Source organism: the organism of the source record quoted next, unplaced genomic scaffold, assembly GCF_019419815.1.
Source record: "Pyrus x bretschneideri cultivar Hongxiangsu unplaced genomic scaffold, Pyrus_bretschneideri_v1 Contig22, whole genome shotgun sequence".
NCBI lineage: Eukaryota > Viridiplantae > Streptophyta > Magnoliopsida > Rosales > Rosaceae > Pyrus > Pyrus x bretschneideri.
In genome coordinates this window covers 4347053-4365000 of record NW_025999524.1, presented here as the reverse complement: position 1 = coordinate 4365000, position 17948 = coordinate 4347053, and the positions used below count along the sequence as shown (strand labels likewise).

Below are 17948 nucleotides of genomic sequence, written 5' to 3'. Positions count from 1 at the left end.
TGGTGTAGCAAGAAACAGCCGACGGTATCATTGTCAACCACTGAAGCAGAGTATAGAGCAGCAGCAATGGCAGCTCAAGAGAATGCATGGCTGGTACAGTTGATGAGTGATCTACATCAACCAATAGATTATCCGGTACCATTGTACTGTGATAACCAATCGGCCATTCGCTTGGCGGAAAATCCAGTCTTTCATGCAAGAACTAAACATGTGGAAGTGCACTACCACTTTATCAGAGAAAAGGTTCTACAAGAAGAGATTGAGATGAGACAAGTCAAGACAAATGATCAAGTTGCGGACTTGTTCACAAAAAGTTTAAGTATAGGCAAGCTCGAAAATTTTCGTTGTCTACTCAGCACAATGCAAAGAATGAGAGCTGACATTGAGGGGGAGTGTTGAAAATCAATGTCAAAATTAGGTATGGAAAGTTAGGCAATGTTAGGTATGGTTGAATAAAAAAAATTTTAGGTGCAATTAATGTGTTTTGTGTGGTAATAAATAATCTTAGTTTAATCATTTGGTTTGCTATAAATACCCAAGTCCTCAAGCATTGTAAATCATCCAAGGAAAAACAAAGCCTAGAGCTAAATAAGAAAAACTTTGCTAATTAGTTTGTTTTGTGAGCTTTTTTTAAGAGTGTGTTCTATTTTCTTCTTCTTGGGATCATTAGAGTTATCTTGGATACTTTTCTTATTCAACAAATTATTCCCAAATGCCTCCGGATTAATTTTCTAAGAATCATGGAATGAGCAAGCGTTTAAACACGTTGGCAAAGTCAATTGATTGCTCTGCATAACATACCTTCAACCAAATTTAACTGTCCCTTAACAGTTGGTGCAGCTTCTGTCATCGTCGTTCTAGTTGTTGTCTGCTGTTTCTTTTGGAAGAAGCGTATCCAAAAACATCAAATTGTTGAGGCCTTTCTAAGGAGCTATGAGCCGCTTCAAGTTCAAAGGCATAGCTATTCGGAGGTCAACAAAATGACCAACTCCTTCAAAGAAAAATTAGGACAAGGAGGCTATGGTGCTGTTTACAAGGGGAAGTTAAAGGACGGCCGTCTTGTAGCAGTGAAGTCTTGACCAAACTGAAAGGAGATGGAGAAGAATTTATGAATGAAGTGGCAGCCATTAGTAGAACTTCCCATGTCAACATTGTCTCCTTGTTGGACTACTGTTTTGAGGGTTCGAAGAGAGCTCTGATCTATGAATTCATGCCTAATGGATCGCTCGAGAAGTTCATATTTGATGCAAGTACTCCCAAGAATGATCATCATAACTTGGGATGGGAAACTCTGGACCAAATTTCACTGGGTATTGCTCGAGGATTGGAGTACTTACATCGTGGTTGCAAAATGCGAATTTTGCATTTCGACATCAAGCCTCGCAACATTCTTCTCAGTGAAAAGTTCACCCCAAAAATCTCGGATTTTGGACTTGCCAAAATATGCAACACGAACGAAAGCATTGTGTCGATGTTGGGAGCTAGAGGTACAGCAGGTTACATAGCTCCAAAAGTATTTTCTAGAAACTTTGGAAAGGTCTCGCACAAGTCTGATGTGTACAGCTACGGAATGATGCTTTTGGAGATGGTTGGAGGAAGAAGGAACATCGACATTGCAGCTGAAAATACAAGTGAAATATATTTTCCGCATTGGATTTACCAGCGTCTTGAACATGGTGAAGAGCTTCGTTTGCAGAGTGTTACGAACGAGGAAGACAAAGTAAGAGTGAGGAAGATGATCATAGTGATCTTGTGGTGCATACAAACTGATCCTTCAAACCGGCCAGCGATGAAGGAAGTGATAGATATGTTGGAAGGGAGTGTTGATTCGTTGCAGATACCACCCAAGCCTTACTTGTCTTCTCCTCCAAAATCCCCGACAAATTCTTCTACTACATTGGTATCAATACAGTAGAAACCTTGTATTTTACTTGAACGAATCTGTGCTTTTTGAGGCAATCGAAATAATGAAGTATGCATTTCATTTTTGTTTTGTTTTTTTTTTTTTTTCTATATATGAATGAATCAACACAATAGGAGTGACTGTGTCGCTCCTACTACCCCTCCGGCAATCATATATATATTCAACAAAAATGTGAAAAACATTTACATTTGTGGCTCAGGCCAATGGACCAGGGTAGTGTGCTCGCTTCATGCATCTTGCGAAACCACATGATTCTATTATGACAAATAGTGAAGAGAATTGAAGCCGCGTCGAATTTCAGGGTTTTTGCAGCATCTTTGAAGATGAGTGGATAGGCGGTACCCCATTACTTGAAAAAATAACTAATTGGTGGTGTTGGACGAATTTCCAAGCGACAAGCATATTGCATATGATCAACTTGAGCAAAATTATCGATGCACGCCGCCCATATGATTAAAATAAAATTCCGATTTTAGACCTTAGCTCTTGAAATGAACAAAAAATGTGACGTAATGGACTATGTCTGATTCAAAAGTGATTATTTGAATCCTAGAAATAGTATTTGATCGCCCAAATCATGTACCCTCTTCAATGCCATCCGGCTGAAATCCAGTTTATATGCTTTGAAATCATGTGTTTCAAGAACAGCATCAGGTTCGGGGCTATAAAACCTACAAACAAGTAGAAGCTCTCCACAAGATTCCACAAGATACTTCAACACACCGTAATTTTCCTGCTCCTCGGATATTTTTACTTAATGGCTATCTGTTTTTATCTCATGATCATCCTCTGTTCTGATGGCAGCAAGCACATTAGTAACCTTAATCTTCGAAATGCTATAATCACTGCTTAGAAGATAGAAACATCCGTCTGAGAAGACAGCATCCTCAAACGGCTCACCATCTAGCTTATGTTTAAGTCATGATTGAGCTCCGCGGACCCAAAATGCAAGCTCCAAACAAATTTTTCGAGAGAGGGAAGCGCTGAGAGAACCATCTTGTGATAAAATTTCCATGTTTTGGGAAGATCAGTTTTCTTCCTAAAGAACGGATTCAACAAGCTAGTCTCAAGGTTGTAACAATGGACTTATTTCACTAGAATCAACCACTCTTGATATGATCCCCAACAGCATCTTCCAATAGCCTGAGGAAGCACCATCTCCCAATCTTGATTCTGTAATATGCTAAGACAAGTCCACAAGTCCTTACATGTCTGTCTCTGTGGCCAGACGTCATGAGCCACGGGACACCACGCCTTTGCCAGCAAGAAAGTTCCTGTCCAATAACGTTTCTCCAAGCTCTGCAAACATCACTAACAGAGATACAATCAATCAGAGGCAGTCGCTCAAAGATAATCTCAAGTATACTCTGAGGCAGCTCTTCCCAATCCACGGTCGTAAACTTCTGCTTCTTCCGCCTTCTATTTCTCCTTCAACCCATCAAAGCTCTATGACTCTACAGATAGCAAATAATAGTGTAAATACAACATCAAAAAAGTGTAAATAACTCCCTTGCTACCTTGTAACATGCCTCTTATCAGTTCAAAATCCAATTAGAAAAAACTTTCAAGATAATCTTTAAATCTTTACAGGTAAATCTCAAAAACTGGGATGCCATTGTTTCACTACAGCAGCAGCAATTGTTCCTAGGAGTCTAGCACTGGACGCAAACAAATAAAATGATTCCCGAACAAATAAAAGCGCAGACACAAACAATCAAAACCTGAATTGCAATAACAAAATGATTGCCTGGAGATAAAATCGTTAGTTCCCAACTCGAAGAGAGTGCAAGCCTTTATAAGAGATCTCTGCAAGAAGGATGCTGTATATTATCAACATTCTCAATTTCTGAGTTAAATCCATGAATACAAAGAATCGTTCCAATGAGTTCAAAAAATTGCAAAGAAGGGCATGAATCCGTGATGAATCACAGAAACAAGTGCTCTGATCAAAACCACTTTCAATAAAGTTGGAAGCTTTTTAAATTTTAAGAGCATTTTACTTAATACCCAATTGTTGCATGCAACAATTAAAAGCTATATTAACTCCCTAATAAGTTCCTAACCCACCATATCATCCCAGATTTTACAATCACAAAATTTCTTCCTTCCTTGAAAACACACACACACACACACATATATATATATATATAGACACGCACACACATATACATATATATGAACTTGTATATGTTTTCTGGCATACGGTAAACGCATTAGCTTCTAGTAATTAAAAAAAAAAAATTGGAAGTAAAACTTAACCATAAACAAAAAAGGAAAGAAGTCTCTGGAACATACCGGTTCGTCTCCTTTCCAACCGAAACGGTGCGCATGAAAGTTTTGATTCCTCGTTTCGTTAAAAATATTGTCTGGGTTGGGTAGGCTCAATATGGGCCTCTGAAACGGGTCATGTAGCGGTCCAGTTTAGCCCATTTACTTTGTCAATTTTTTGTTTGGGATGCGTAACTCAGCTTACTTTCTGAACAACGAAAATGCTCAATGTACTCTATTTATTTAAAGTAAAATAGAAAAAGATTTTAGGAAGAAGTTTAAATAGAATCATGCTCTCTACATATTTATTTTTAATTCTTACACGATCCGTTTACTACCTAACCATCAAAACCGGTATAGACAATGGCAGTCACAAACGAAAAATTCGTCATGACGTTTTACTAATTTAAATCCAACGTTAGTACTGTTACTAGGAGATGCTTTTCAGCTATGAAGCTGTTCAGTGCTCAGACAAATAAGTAGACCCGCAAGCAAGAACTAAGAAGGAACGGACCATGTTTCACCACGCGACGAGTGAACACTGAACACTCAATCCTTATCCGTAATCTGTGTGGTTCGGAGGAGTTGCAAGGATTTTTGAATGTCATCATAGCGACGAGAATGGTTTGAAGAGTCAAGGGGCCAAAGTCTTTATGGTGCTGCTCAATCGGGAAGTTGAGAAGGAAACTCCCCTAATCGACCATGCAAGTCTTTTAGTCAAGCAACACTTTACATGGTTAGTTCCCAGAGTCTTCCAATCTCCCAAATTCCAAGTCAACAGGGGTGTTAATACATTGCAAACAAAGAATTCTTAACCTCTGTGCAATTCATCACTCTTGTTCTGAATTAGAGAAAGAGTAGATCTTCTTATTGTTCTTCCTTTGCGGCGCTTTCTTCTTGTTGATCAGCTGGGAATTTTCGGATGGCTCCGGTGGCTTTGTTTATTCTTTCCGTTCTGGCTCACCTTGTGGTTCTGCACTCTGCTGAATATTCAGAAGCGGAACCCTCCAAACATTGTCCAGCCCGGGAGGCCCCCTTCGGTGCGCACCAAACATTGTTCTGCAGTGACACAGTAGGCAACATCATCTTCCCCTTCAAAAGCCGGGAAGATCCTCCTGAATGCGGATTGTTCACAGTTGATTGTTCCGACGGACCAAAGATCCAATTGGAAGAGAGAGGATACTGGCATGATTTCCAAGGCTCTTTATCAACTTCGATTATTATCAAAGACAGAGACCTTGCCCGCCGCTTAGAAAAGGATCGCTGCAACGACGGAGTTTTCGACGACTTGAGTCTTCCCAGCACTTCTTCAATCCCTGAAGTATCATTATCCACACTCAATCTTACGCTTATCAAATGCAACAACATCTACGACAGAAATTCTTCTCCGCAACCTAAGGATGGCTGCAGAAATGCTAACTATACTTATTATATCCATTCATCTAACAGTAATTTACCTAACCCTCTGCCACCAACGTGCGAAACCATTCAGGTCCCCATGCGTCCGTTTCAACCCAACATGTCCTCTTCATTGACAGCTGAGTTTTTCCTCAACGTGTCAGCACCAGAATGTTTTCAATGTATTGAAAGCAAAGGTGAATGCCTGGTTCTAGAGGGAAAATTTAAATGCGCCAAAGGTATATACATTTACATGACCTTTCTTTCTTTCTCTGACGTGCGATAATCCGATTCCTTTCTTCAAAGGAGATACACACAAGTATTAAATGATTGTTATGTATGCATTAACCTCTTTTTTGTTTTTTTTTTTTTTTTTTTTTTGGGTAACATTATTTATGCCACTTCTATCTTCTGTGATTTAGCTAACAACAGTTTTCTTTGCAATTCAAGGTGCAGGAGATAAGCAGTTGAATTTGAAGCTAGGACTAGGTAAGATTGATATCCCTGCATTTAAATATGTAATTGGTATGCATACTCATCTAGGACAAGTGCTAGAACCAAAGGACGGAAATCAATCATTCCCCAGTCCCTCTGGATTTAATTTTCTAAGAATCACGGAATGAGCAAGCGTTTGAACACGTTGGCAAAGTCCATTGATTACTCTGCATAACATACCTTCAATCAAATTTAACTCTCCTTTAACAGTTGGTGCAGCTTCTGTTATCGTCGTTCTAGCTGTTGTCTGCTGTTTCTTTTGGAAGAAGCGTATCCAAAAACATCAAATTGTTGAGGCCTTTCTAAGGAGCTATGGACCGCTTCAAGTTCAAAGGCATAGCTATTCGGAGGTCAACAAAATGACCAACTCCTTCAAAGAAAAATTAGGACAAGGAGGCTATGGTGCTGTTTACAAAGGAAAGTTAAAGGACGGCCGTCTTGTAGCAGTGAAGGTCCTGACCAAACTTAAAGGAGATGGAGAAGAATTTATGAATGAAGTGGCAGCCATTAGTCGAACTTCCCATGTCAACATCGTCTCCTTGTTGGGCTACTGTTTTGAGGGTTCGAAGAGGGCTCTGCTCTATGAATTCATGCCTAACGGATCGCTCGAGAAGTTCATATTTGATGCAAGTACTCCCAAGAATCATCATCATCACTTGGGATGGGAAACTCTGGATCAAATTTCACTTGGTATTGCTCGAGGATTGGAGTACTTACATCGTGGTTGCAACACACGAATTTTGCATTTCGACATCAAGCCTCACAACATTCTTCTTGATGAAAACTTCAGCCCAAAAATCTCAGATTTTGGCCTTGCCAAAATATGCAACAGGAAAGAGAGTATTGTGTCGATGTTGGGAGCTAGAGGTACACCAGGTTACATTGCTCCAGAAGTATTTTGTAGAAACTTTGGAGGGGTCTCACACAAGTCGGATGTGTACAGCTACGGAATGATGCTTTCGCAGATCGTTGGTGGAAGAAGGAACATCGGCGTTGAAGCTGAAAATACAAGTGAAATATATTTTCCGCATTGGATTTACAAGCGCCTTGAATTGGATGAAGAGCTTGGTCTGCAGAATGTTATGAACGAGGAAGACAAAGTAAGAGCAAGGAAGATGATCATAGTGAGCTTGTGGTGCATCCAAACTGATCCTTCAAACCGGCCAACGATGAGGGAAGTGATAGATATGTTGGAAGGGAGTGTTGATTCGTTGCAGATACCACCCAAGCCTTACTTGTCTTCTCCTCCAAAATCCCCGTTAGATTCTTCTACTACATTGATATCATTACAGTAGAAACCCTGTAATTTGCTTGAACAAATATATGTTTTTCTGAGGCAATCTAAATAATGAAGTATGTATTTCATTTTTGTTTTGTTTATTTCTGTACATGAATCAATGAATCAACACAGTAGGAGTGACCCTCTTACTACCACTCCTGCAATCATTATATGTTCAACACAGTTACAACCGCTTTAATCAATCCAATTTAGGAAAACTCAAAGATGGCCGGGAAGTTGCAGTCAAGTTCTTATACGAACACAAATACAAACGCGGTGAACACTTAATGAATGAAATTGAAATCCCTCACCGGTCTTTGCCACAAAATGTTAGTCTCCCTTTATGGCTGCACCCCACACCGCAGCCGCGAACTCCTCCTTGTCTATGAATACATTTCCAATGGAGCCGTTGCTAATATCACCGGTGTTACCAGCTAACTAGCAAGAGTGATGTTCATAATTTCGGAGTTGTTCTCATCGAGCTCATATCATCTCTTCCGGCAGTTGATATAATGAGGCATAGGCACGAAGTTATTCTACCCCAGCCAAAGAAAAATTCAAAAAGGTTTGATCAAAGAGTTGGTAGATCAACTTCTTGGGTTCATATTTTATACATATAGTTTTGATCTCTAGCGTTTTGGCTCTTCATACCTGTTTGATGTCTATATCTTTTTCCTTCTATTTTTTCTGCTTCTTGTGATATTGTTTATCAACCAATTTGAATTATATGACATGATCAAACACTCTTCACCGGAAAGTAAAATGGATATAAATGACAAAAGTTTAAAATTTATAGAGTTTTAAATTACTTTAATTTACATGAAAGAGTTCAAACTTGAGTACTATGACGTAATCTCGTCTGACTGTGTTAAACGATTAGAACTACTATTTCATCAATCATTTATTTAACACTTCTAAATTTGGATTTTTCATATGTTTGTTTGGTTACCAAAAAAAAAAAAAATCACATTGTGGTGGTGAGGGTTAGGTAATGACAACGTTGTTGTTCTTGTTCAAGAACCTTGGATGCAGGCTGACAACGTAGAAAATGGAATTAGAAATCTAGGCCACCTAACTTGGATGCTATGTATTTTAACTTTAATACACGATGAAAATTGTTCACATGGAATATCGCTACAGTGTTATTATCAAGAGTAATATTAGAAAAACTAGATTGTAGACAAAATTTACAAACTAGATGGTTTGTCATCAATAGGAATATGCATATCAACATTTAGGTTACAATCTAATCATCAGCTTCCATATCATTTAGTTTACAAATTTATATCTACAAATTTAATCTCCCTAACATTACCTTATTATAAATTAATCTTTACAAAGTCTCTTATTAATGAATAAATTTTTTAATGTGTTGGAAACATGAACCGGTATACCAAATATTATAATTTCTCCTGTTAATGTTTAAAGCTTGAAAGAAATTTTATATATTGACACTTAATATCCGATTAAAATTTTTATCCTATTAATGGTTGAAACTGACCTTTCAATCTTCTTCAGTCAATGAATGAGGTGTTGTCTCTTTTTCAGAACCCTATGTAGATTTTCAGAATTTTGGAATTTCACTTGGAAAATGCACCCACTCTCTCTCTTCTCTCTCCTCTCTCACCCCCTCTCTCTCCTCTCGTTGAATTAGTGAAAAACGAGGAGAAAAAAACCCAGTCACTATTTGGTCTAATTTATAATATTTATTAGTGTGTGTATAAAAAAGATGCATCCACCTCCCAACATATCCTTTTCCCCATTTCACAAGCAATCAATTGTGTCTCAGTTTCTCCCCTGCAATCATTCACCATTTTAAACTCAAATATTCACCCCCAATAATTCACATGTATATATAGAGAGAGGAATGGGAGTTAGCAGCAGCAACAGACCTCAAATCCAAAAGATGGGGACTTTACAGAAATTCAAGCTCCTCGCCACGCAGTGCGGCGTGGCCCGGAGCCCGACGCGAAGCCCGCGGTCCAGCCCCTTGATCCAGCTGCCTCGCCGCAAACCCACCTTGCTCATGCTCCTGACCCGGAGCAGCAGTCGCCGCCGTGACCCGCCTGTTCCGATGCCGCTACCGGAAGAGCTTCCGGTTCAGAGGAACAGTTTGAAGGACTTGTTTGTGTCGTCGCCGCCATTTGAGTTGACCGACGGGACGAAGGCGGAGAGTGAGAGAGATAAGCGGGCAGAGTTCGGTAGTTTGCTGGCGGTAGGTAAAGAAATTGGCGGATTTGGACCGGGCTCGCCTAGGCCGGCCTGGACCGGTTTCCGTTACAAGTCGTTACTGAGAAGAGCTTGGCGCCCTACGCTCGTCACTATTCCTGAATAAATTACAACGCGTTATTCCACTAAGTGGTGTCGGCCATATAAATTCTATAACGATTTGTATCAAATTTTTCGTTAACTTCAAGTACTTCATGTTTTCGTAAACTAATTTTCAAAAAATATTATTAGAAGTTCTTTGTTGTATGTCATGTGATCAATCATCTCTCATGATCTTGATCCAAATATACCAATACAAATCAATCTTGTATTGCATTGTATAATTTTAGCTACCGGCATTGGATTTGTAGTTAAAAGCGTTTATCGTACATCTGACTTTATGGTTTCACTTCTCCCTTATTCATGCCATTATTTGTATCAAAAAAAATTTGTACGCGGCACTCCTTGCAACTTCATTCAAGGGGGAAAACATTTTCTTCTTTCGTTTTTTTTTTTTTTTTTCATGACTTATATGGTGCATTTGAACTCGTCAGAAACTTTGAACCTCTTCCAATATTAGGCAGAAGGAATACATTTAAGTCAGAGCTGGTTGGTTCCGAGAATCAAAGAAAAAACTTACTTTGAATAGAAACAACTTTCGAAATGAAAAGGACGGAACAAGAACCAAAGAGATCCACCGAAGACGATCCTTCCCTTATTTCGGAAGAAATAGAGGTACAACCATTACCATTCTTTTGAGGTTCCTTTTTAAAGTTAAAGTGGCAAAGGCCCAGGACCATGACTGTTGGGAGAACGGTTAACACCACACATGCTAAAGCAACAATTCTTCCCCTTGGGAATAAAAAGGACAAAGAATAGGGCGTGCTTTATTACACCACCAAAGCTCAAGCTTCCCCTGTTGGAAATAAAAGCACAACTTTTGCAATTTCTTATCTTATTACAATCCGATTCAAATCAAATATCATTTCGGATCTATACTTTTTGCATCAAAGAGCTCAAAACAAACTACTGGAGACCTAATTTGATGACGTACATTTTGAACGAAGAAAGAAAAGTTACAAAGAAGAGCTCAATGATAAGGGAAGCAACTTTTTTCCCTTTCAAATGGAAAAAATTCTTACAGTCAAATGGTAAATTCAAAAAAGGGTGGAGTCCTTCAATGTCTTGCCGTTAGCGGGTCTTTGTTTCCAAGAGGAAGTGGAGTCCTCTGATTTGTTTGGGCTTGTGCTTGCCGCAATGCAGAGTCATTCCCCTCTCTCTCGGTGCCTCCATTTCCATTCTGAGGTTCAGCATGGCCATCAGACTTAGGGTGGCCACCTGAATGCTCGTTTTCTGCAAGTACAACCCTCCGCAAGAACCTATCTATCATCTCATAGCTAGTAAATGTAATAACGGCAGAAGGAGTGGTTCTTAATAGATTAGTAGCACAACCATTATAGAATCCACGAAGGCCTTCCTTTTGGAACACCTTCTTCATACAGTCAATAACTCCTGCGTACTGGGGTTCAATATGTCTGGCCTGCCCTTGCTCTTGCAGCCTCGAGCGCACAACCTAGAGATAATAAATTCAGTCAAGACAAAATAAAATATGAGAAGATAGAGAAACACGACTCTTAAGTTATAAGCAGTCATCCAAGCCCCAATCCGTTTACTGAGAAGTCCAGCTGAACATACCTCGTGAGGGTATGTTATTACAGAAGCGATTACTTTTGATACTGATGAGGCAAAGGCAACTCTACTAGGGTGTAACTTATCAACAGTTGTATCATCTGAAAAGTTAAATTTACGGGGTCAGATCTAATTAATTAATTAGAAAACACTGAATTTTCAAGTAAAACAGTTCAACAAAGAAGTAAAGATATAACATTTACCCCTTTTTGCCATGAAAGACTTTATCTTTTCATAAGCAGGAAATTGAATTGCAACATGACTTATCCCAGCCAAAGAAGGCAAGATCCCACTGTTTGAAACCACACATGCAAGCAAAAACATAGCATTAAGGGAAACTATGCGGATAGATTAAATATCAATTGAATGGACTCCTTTCACCGAATGGAAAAAAAAAAAAAAAAAAATCGATATAAGCAAATATGAAATTCACAGTTTAGTGTCACATGATGTAACTTGGAAAGAAAAATGACCTATATAAACCTCGCAAGCCTTCCTCAGTTGCAATCCTTGAGAAAGCAGATCTCATGCTTTTGTAAGGAATCACACCAGGCCTCATTCCTTGTGTCTAAATGAAGTTGAACAAGAAGAATATATGAATGTACAAAAATGACAAAAAGTTCAAACGAGCAAAATTAATCAGTGCGAAGTCCTTTAATTTTCTAAATCCATGGAGGTTGAGTTTAAGTCAGAAACTAACATGTAATTATGTGGAAGAGATTCATTAGCCTGGTTAGACATTGGTTAAGCATCAACCCCAAGAATAAAACATGCCCAGACATTTCTTAGAAACCCGTAAGCACTATAGGACCATCTCTAGCAAATATGTGTCTGCATAGTTGAACTAATACTATCTTTTATTTTCATTTGATGCACAGTTTACTTTCTCCCGACATCTCAAGTCACGGACATGATAATTACAGAGAGTTTCCAGGAAAAAAAACAATGTCCTCAGTCGCAATCCAACAGAATGCCATAAAAATAACAGGTCATTGGTCCCCATGTTTCAATATCTTCTAGTACTTTATAATTTATATGCCATTCTATTTTGCTATTTAAATATACTAATACAATTATGTTTGTGTTTTAAGTATAAGTAGATATATATTTATATATTATATAATAAATGTAATTAAAATTAAAAAAAGCTAGGCCCCTGCCTATATGCCTAGGCGCTAGGCCCCTGCCCGCTGCCCAACTAGCTTCTAGCGCTTTTTTGAACCTTATGCAACACAAAGAAGCATTTGCTATTGCAAAAAAAAACAAACTCCCGTAACTGAAATTAATTTAGAGCTACACAACCCTGAATTATGACAGTTGCATGCTTTAAAGGGCATATGTATGTGAGAGTAGTGAATACTGACCACTCCAATAAAATTATGAATTTTTTTAACATGAAATAAGCATGCAGGCTAGCAGAAAATGAGATGGAATCACAGATGCCCTTTACATGAGAATATACGTATTACTACATTTTAAATGAATTACAAACACAAAAACAGTAAACTTACTTGAAGTCTGGTCTTAACAACCCACAATGGATTTGTTGAAATGGCAGTGGCAGCCCCGGCACCAGCAGCAGCAATCATATTTTCACCAATTGTGAGTTCTCCGCTGCCATGAACTACAGTATGACCATGGTGAATGTTTAAAAGCTGAATGCTATTAAATAGTCCTCAAAGCTCTAACCTAAATCAAGAATATAGGAATACTAGGCATTTCATAAGAAATAATTAGAGACAAACACAAACTTTTAAGCCACATTTGGAAAAACCAACCATGAGTGTGGAGTAGGCCTTTGAGTTGCTCATAAACTGTGAAGTACACCTGCATACAAACAGAGTGCATATGGCACCAGGAGAATTATAAAAAGTATATAGGAAAAATAGTTGCATTTGACCTGACCGAGGGCCCCAAAATCCTTGTGAACTCAAGTTTCCACAAGAGAAGGGCTCCCAAAGATTTGTTTCACAATATAAGGCAACAAAAGTAATACTCACTGCCCAGTTTGGAAGTAGCGCTAGAATTGTAGGTGAAAGGCCCCGGTACATCCCCTTCACACCTTCAGTCTTTACTATTTTTTGTAGGCTTGTGACAATGATACTACCTGATCATAGGCCAAAAGGAAAACAAAGAAGAACAGTCATACTGATATGTACGCAGTATGCAGTGTGAACCATATATACTACAAATTAATAGATCGACTCAAATTTATCCTCGAAATGGCCATGAGCCAAATAAAAAATTTTATAGAACAAACACAAAGCCCCCTGAAGCCGGTTCACCAATTAACAAGAAATGTGGCATACATTTGGTTAATGCATATTTTCTCGTTTATACTTTATATGAATGCACGGAGTTCACAAAACTGAAACTTTAATCAGATTACAATTCCATTTCCACCTAAACATGTGCTCCCATAATCCCAATGAATCTAATATCGTGAAAAATCGATACTTGCATTCGATAAGTTCCTTAAAATAACAAAAACACAGAATTTCATCCAAGTATTGATAAACAAAACATAATTTGTTCAAAGGAATATAAAGCTTCGACGCTGAAAATTGAAGAATACCTCTTTGCCCAGAAGGCATGCCATGGACCTGCAGCCTAGTCTTGATGACATCCAAAGGGCATACAAACGTAGCCGCAATAGCACCTGCAAAGCTTACAATTCAATCAATTTGCAATAAATTCATCAGACTTCCAAATGCGTCCCCAGATGAACGAAACCCTAGAAATGGGAATGGGGAAGGCACTGACCAGCGGAGGCGCCAGCACCGGCGTGGCAGATGACATCTCTGATAGTTTGGCGATCGGAATGTTCAGCCACAACACCCATCGTAGTCGAATCCCTCTCTAGTCTCTCTCTAGAGCTGGTTCTTCAAACGCAAATCAAAGGTAAATTTCATGGCCAATCGCAGTGTGTGTATATATACATATACATATATATGTATATATACTGATTTGATAGAGAGGGAGAGATTCGGGGTCGGAAGTTTGAAGGACTGTGGAGCGCCAGTATTCTGGAGCTACGAGGTCGTCGTCGTCGTCGCCTGAACTTGTTTGAAGGGGTTGAAGCGGTGAAAAAGGACGGGTCAGATACGCAGAGCTCAGCTTCGGATTTGGAATTTGGAAAGGGGAAATGACCCGGAAACGGAATCCGTCGAGGAAAGGAAACTAGGAAACTACCAAAACGGCTATTTTCTCTCTTTCAGAAGCAAATTTCTCGCCAAAAATTTGTAGGTGGGTTTCTTTCTACGTTAATTAAACTCAATTTCTGCCTAATCGCTAATCAATATGATACACATTTCCCTTCAAAATGTGTTAATACTTTTTTGTCTGATCGCTAATCAATGTGATACACATTTCTCTTCAAAATGTGTTATGCATTTATGATCACTCGACGATCAGCACTACAGTTCAATGATATTTGTACGAAGAAAAAGTTTTTTCGGATCCTAACGATCCAAACTGTTTATTTGTTAGATCTTCATCAAAGATCATGTCAACCATAAATCACCCAAATATGAACCATACGACTGTTAGGTTAGGGTTTAGGGTTCTATGTAGAACCATATTCGTCCATTTTCTTCACTACAAATAAATATCATAATGGTTTTGGATTTGTCTAACTTTTTGCAACGATAATTTATGAATAATGTTATAAAAATAAACAGTTCAGATCGTTAAAATACACTAGAGACTGAGCTATACAAAACCGTATGTCAAAAGTTGTGTAATAAAAGTGGTGTCAAACCAAGGGCACTAATGTAATTCAATTTACATTTTAGATTCTCCTTACACTCCTTACATTTTTTAGACTCCTTATACATTGCAATATACCTTCTTCCTAAGCCCTAAACACATGCATAGGATTTGTAGAGTTTGCTAGTGTAAATTTTATGAAAACAAAATTTCGATTTTAAGTACATAAAAGTCTATATTACTCTAACCAACTTAGCTGCGCTTAATTTTATTTTATTTTTAAATTTAAAAGTTGTGTTGTGACGTGTGAGAGACAAATATGCAGAAAAGCATGTTTGTTTTGTTTGATTTGTTTTGCATATGGTGAGGTAGCCAATGGTGGATTTCATCGCTCAGACAAATTCTTGTGTCCACTTTGGCCTGCTTGACGAGGAGAGAGAGTTTAACTATTTCAATTGCGTTTATAAAAAATTCAAAAAATAAAAATGTGCCTTTAATTTGATAACGTCACATATTTTGTGTGTACATTGAAACAAGAAGCTTGTTGGACTTTTCTACTTCTTTTGGGGTCCAAATCGTCGGGTTATAGAGGCCCAACTAAATATGGGCTAAAATTGAAAAGCCAAGAATTCGGCCCAGAGTGCACCTTTGGCAAATTACCTTTCCCAAAAGCATTTATGCTAAATTTACATAAGAATAGGAGAACAACTTATATGACACAAATACAACATCCTTGGCATCCTGCGTCAATTTTACAATGTTATATAAAAAAAACTCAATATTATATTATCTCATTGGCACAAAACGCCATGATTACCGTGGACTAAGAGGAAATTAGACTAATGAGAGTTGAATGGAAAAGTAAAGGTTATGGTTTGGTGGGCTCAAAAACATCACAATAAAAGGCCCAGACAAGTTCACATCTTGGGGCATCCTTCAGCCAAGATATCATGATTTCCGGGCCCGGGACTGTAGGCAGTGGGTTTCTGACCATCGTACGTGGGGACTAGCATGGCAATGCGTGTAGGGCCCAGATAGCCCCATTATCCCAGCCTGTACTTGCCTAGTTGCTCAAAACCAATAAAGATTATGTTTTTAATTTTATTTTCTAAAAATAAACCCACAAAGGCAGAACAGTATGAGGATGCAGAGAAATTTCTCAATGCTACGAACATGGTTCGATATACTAAACATTATAATACAATTGGTTGAATTTTTCTTAAAAATTTTTTAACTAATTGTATTATGACATTTAATATACAACGGTACTAGGCCGTATTTCTTTTTTTGAAAAAGAGACAACTAGTACTTGGCCTTATTTCCGGTACACTAAAAAATCTATGATGAATGTGATGATGGATCCAACGCACTTACTGGAAGATTCCAAAAATCTCAGTTTAGTAAGAGGTTGTTGAAGTTGTTCTCTCCTAATCAAGAAGAAAAACGTATAAAGAAGAAATTTGATAGAATATCTGATTAGGATAATTCTCAGGTTAAATAAAATTTGTACGAGTTCAAACAAGACTAAAGTATATAAATTTTCACGCATTTGTAAAGGCACCGGACGTGATCAACAACGCTTACTATAAGTTTTTCTCCCATTATCAATTATCAATTGGGTATTTGGTACAATTTCCTTCATTTCTCAAGCGATGCAACACTTAGCAGATACAATATCGCGTAGTGGTGTTGTTCTTATCTTACGTCAATTTCATAAGATGCCTATTAAAACCTTTACCAGACCCATCCGTTCCAACTACAACCCTCCCATCTGCAATTCATTAATTATGTAATCGAATTAAATTGCAATTTCAATATTATTCGCAATCTTCTACTCTAATTGCAGCCACAGAAACACACCAGCTTTCACACGTACTGATCTTGCAAGTTGTAAGTACAGTTGCTATTTGATCTTATAAAAATTACATTGTCTTGTGGTGAGCAACCAACCAACGTCGTTTAGTCTGGTATGGTGTCGTCCTCATCAACCTATTTCTCAAACCTAAACCTCAATACTCTTTGACTTTCTTCCTCTCTCTCAACTGATCCCTAGACCAAAGTCCTCGTCGAAGCTCACAAATAACAGAATGCCTGAACTCTATAGGAGTCATCAATCTCAAATCAAACCTGATGAAAAAAATTACAATAAAAGGTCAAACTGGAGCCCTGAGCCTACGAAAAAAACCTTTCTGCGTGAAAAATTAAAAAGTCAGAATGGCCATGGAACCATCCCAGTGCCTTTCTGGCCCCCTCTGCTAAATACTATGATGGTTTCTTCAGTGAAAAATTTTGCTATATCACCGAGTGCATACATTAGCGTCAGTGTTTTTTGTCAGGTAACGAAGGTTTATGCATATGGTAACATACGACGGAATGGTAAAGCATGCTTGGTGGAGTTTGTCCTTTACTTAAAGAATATTGATGACAAATCAAATCACTTACAGTATCTTAATGGAAATTTGAGTTACTGTAACTTTTATACCAGAGTTTGATGCACACATGGTTTCAAGTGGATCCGGATCCCTTCCGAGTTTAAGAAAATTGAGTCCACCGTTGAAATTTGATCCAAAGGTTACAATTATTATAACTTTTTGAGGGGTCCATTTTTGTAACCGTTAAATCCAATTTCAACAGTCCGGATTCATTGATTAGTAGACTCAGTTTATTAGGATCCAGAGACTATCCGGTTCGTTTCAAGTTTCAACCGATGCAACTTTAACATGCTGGGAAATATTTGACAAAAAGACCTAGCTAGCAAGCTGCTTTATAGCATTCGGGCAATTAGTTGCCCCTATGATCTTGATCGAGTATCATTTTTAATCCAACTTTCGTCGTGTTTAAGAAAAAAGTTTCATGATTTCGAAGCGTTTATGTCACATAGTAGGAAGTATGTGAATTTCATAATACAATTCACGATTCTAACTAAAAACAACTAGAGATTGTATTAAACGTTCATTTCCTATATTTTGTATTTCTTAC

At 38.2% G+C, this 17948-nt stretch overlaps 3 protein-coding genes and 2 pseudogenes across 6 annotated transcripts; 3 read left to right on the top strand and 2 right to left on the bottom strand.

Moving 5' to 3' along the window:
- The window catches only part of LOC125477749, an 8014-nt pseudogene extending 6011 nt beyond the window's left edge, over positions 1-2003 (top strand).
- Positions 1991-3363, bottom strand: LOC125477536 (annotated as a pseudogene).
- Positions 3364-4923: 1560 nt separating this feature from the next.
- LOC103947905 (LEAF RUST 10 DISEASE-RESISTANCE LOCUS RECEPTOR-LIKE PROTEIN KINASE-like 2.1) lies at positions 4924-7454 on the top strand. 4 transcript variants are annotated; one of them, XM_009358900.3, is made up of 3 exons: positions 4924-5829; positions 6047-6079; positions 6305-7454. In XM_009358900.3, exons 1-3 carry the CDS (start codon positions 5115-5117, stop codon positions 7378-7380), a joined length of 1824 nt encoding a protein of 607 aa, XP_009357175.1. In that variant the 5' UTR covers positions 4924-5114; the 3' UTR covers positions 7381-7454. The 4 variants fall into 4 exon arrangements, with proteins under 4 accessions (XP_009357175.1, XP_009357158.1, XP_009357167.1 ...); XM_009358883.3 differs by having other exon boundaries at positions 6296-7454; XM_009358892.3 differs by having other exon boundaries at positions 6041-6079.
- Positions 7455-9270: 1816 nt separating this feature from the next.
- On the top strand, positions 9271-9699 carry LOC103947889. The gene has a single exon (XM_009358854.3). The coding sequence runs from the start codon at positions 9271-9273 to the stop codon at positions 9697-9699; it is 429 nt and encodes a 142-aa protein (XP_009357129.2).
- A 740-nt stretch (positions 9700-10439) lies between these two features.
- Positions 10440-14563, bottom strand: LOC103947854 (nicotinamide adenine dinucleotide transporter 2, mitochondrial). The gene is made up of 9 exons (XM_009358823.3): positions 14025-14563; positions 13837-13920; positions 13262-13368; positions 13040-13088; positions 12773-12885; positions 11735-11829; positions 11465-11553; positions 11268-11362; positions 10440-11145 (listed from the first exon to the last, which is right to left on the bottom strand). Exons 1-9 carry the CDS (start codon positions 14101-14103, stop codon positions 10750-10752), a joined length of 1107 nt encoding a protein of 368 aa, XP_009357098.2. The 5' UTR covers positions 14104-14563; the 3' UTR covers positions 10440-10749.
- Positions 14564-17948: the final 3385 nt, after the last annotated feature.

Coding starts and splice junctions, on each gene's coding strand:
- LOC103947889 (XM_009358854.3), top strand. CDS start 9,271: ATGGGGACTTTACAGAAATTCAAGCTCCTCGCCACGCAGTGCGGCGTG.
- LOC103947905 (XM_009358876.3), top strand. CDS start 5,115: ATGGCTCCGGTGGCTTTGTTTATTCTTTCCGTTCTGGCTCACCTTGTG. Junction 5,830..6,040: donor AAAATTTAAATGCGCCAAAG/GTATATACATTT, acceptor TTGCAATTCAAG/GTGCAGGAGATAAGCAGTTG. Junction 6,080..6,295: donor GAATTTGAAGCTAGGACTAG/GTAAGATTGATA, acceptor CTCCTTTAACAG/TTGGTGCAGCTTCTGTTATC.
- LOC103947854 (XM_009358823.3), bottom strand. CDS start 14,103: ATGGGTGTTGTGGCTGAACATTCCGATCGCCAAACTATCAGAGATGTC. Junction 13,369..13,836: donor CATGCCTTCTGGGCAAAGAG/GTATTCTTCAAT, acceptor GCCTATGATCAG/GTAGTATCATTGTCACAAGC. Junction 13,089..13,261: donor CGCTACTTCCAAACTGGGCA/GTGAGTATTACT, acceptor GTTTGTATGCAG/GTGTACTTCACAGTTTATGA.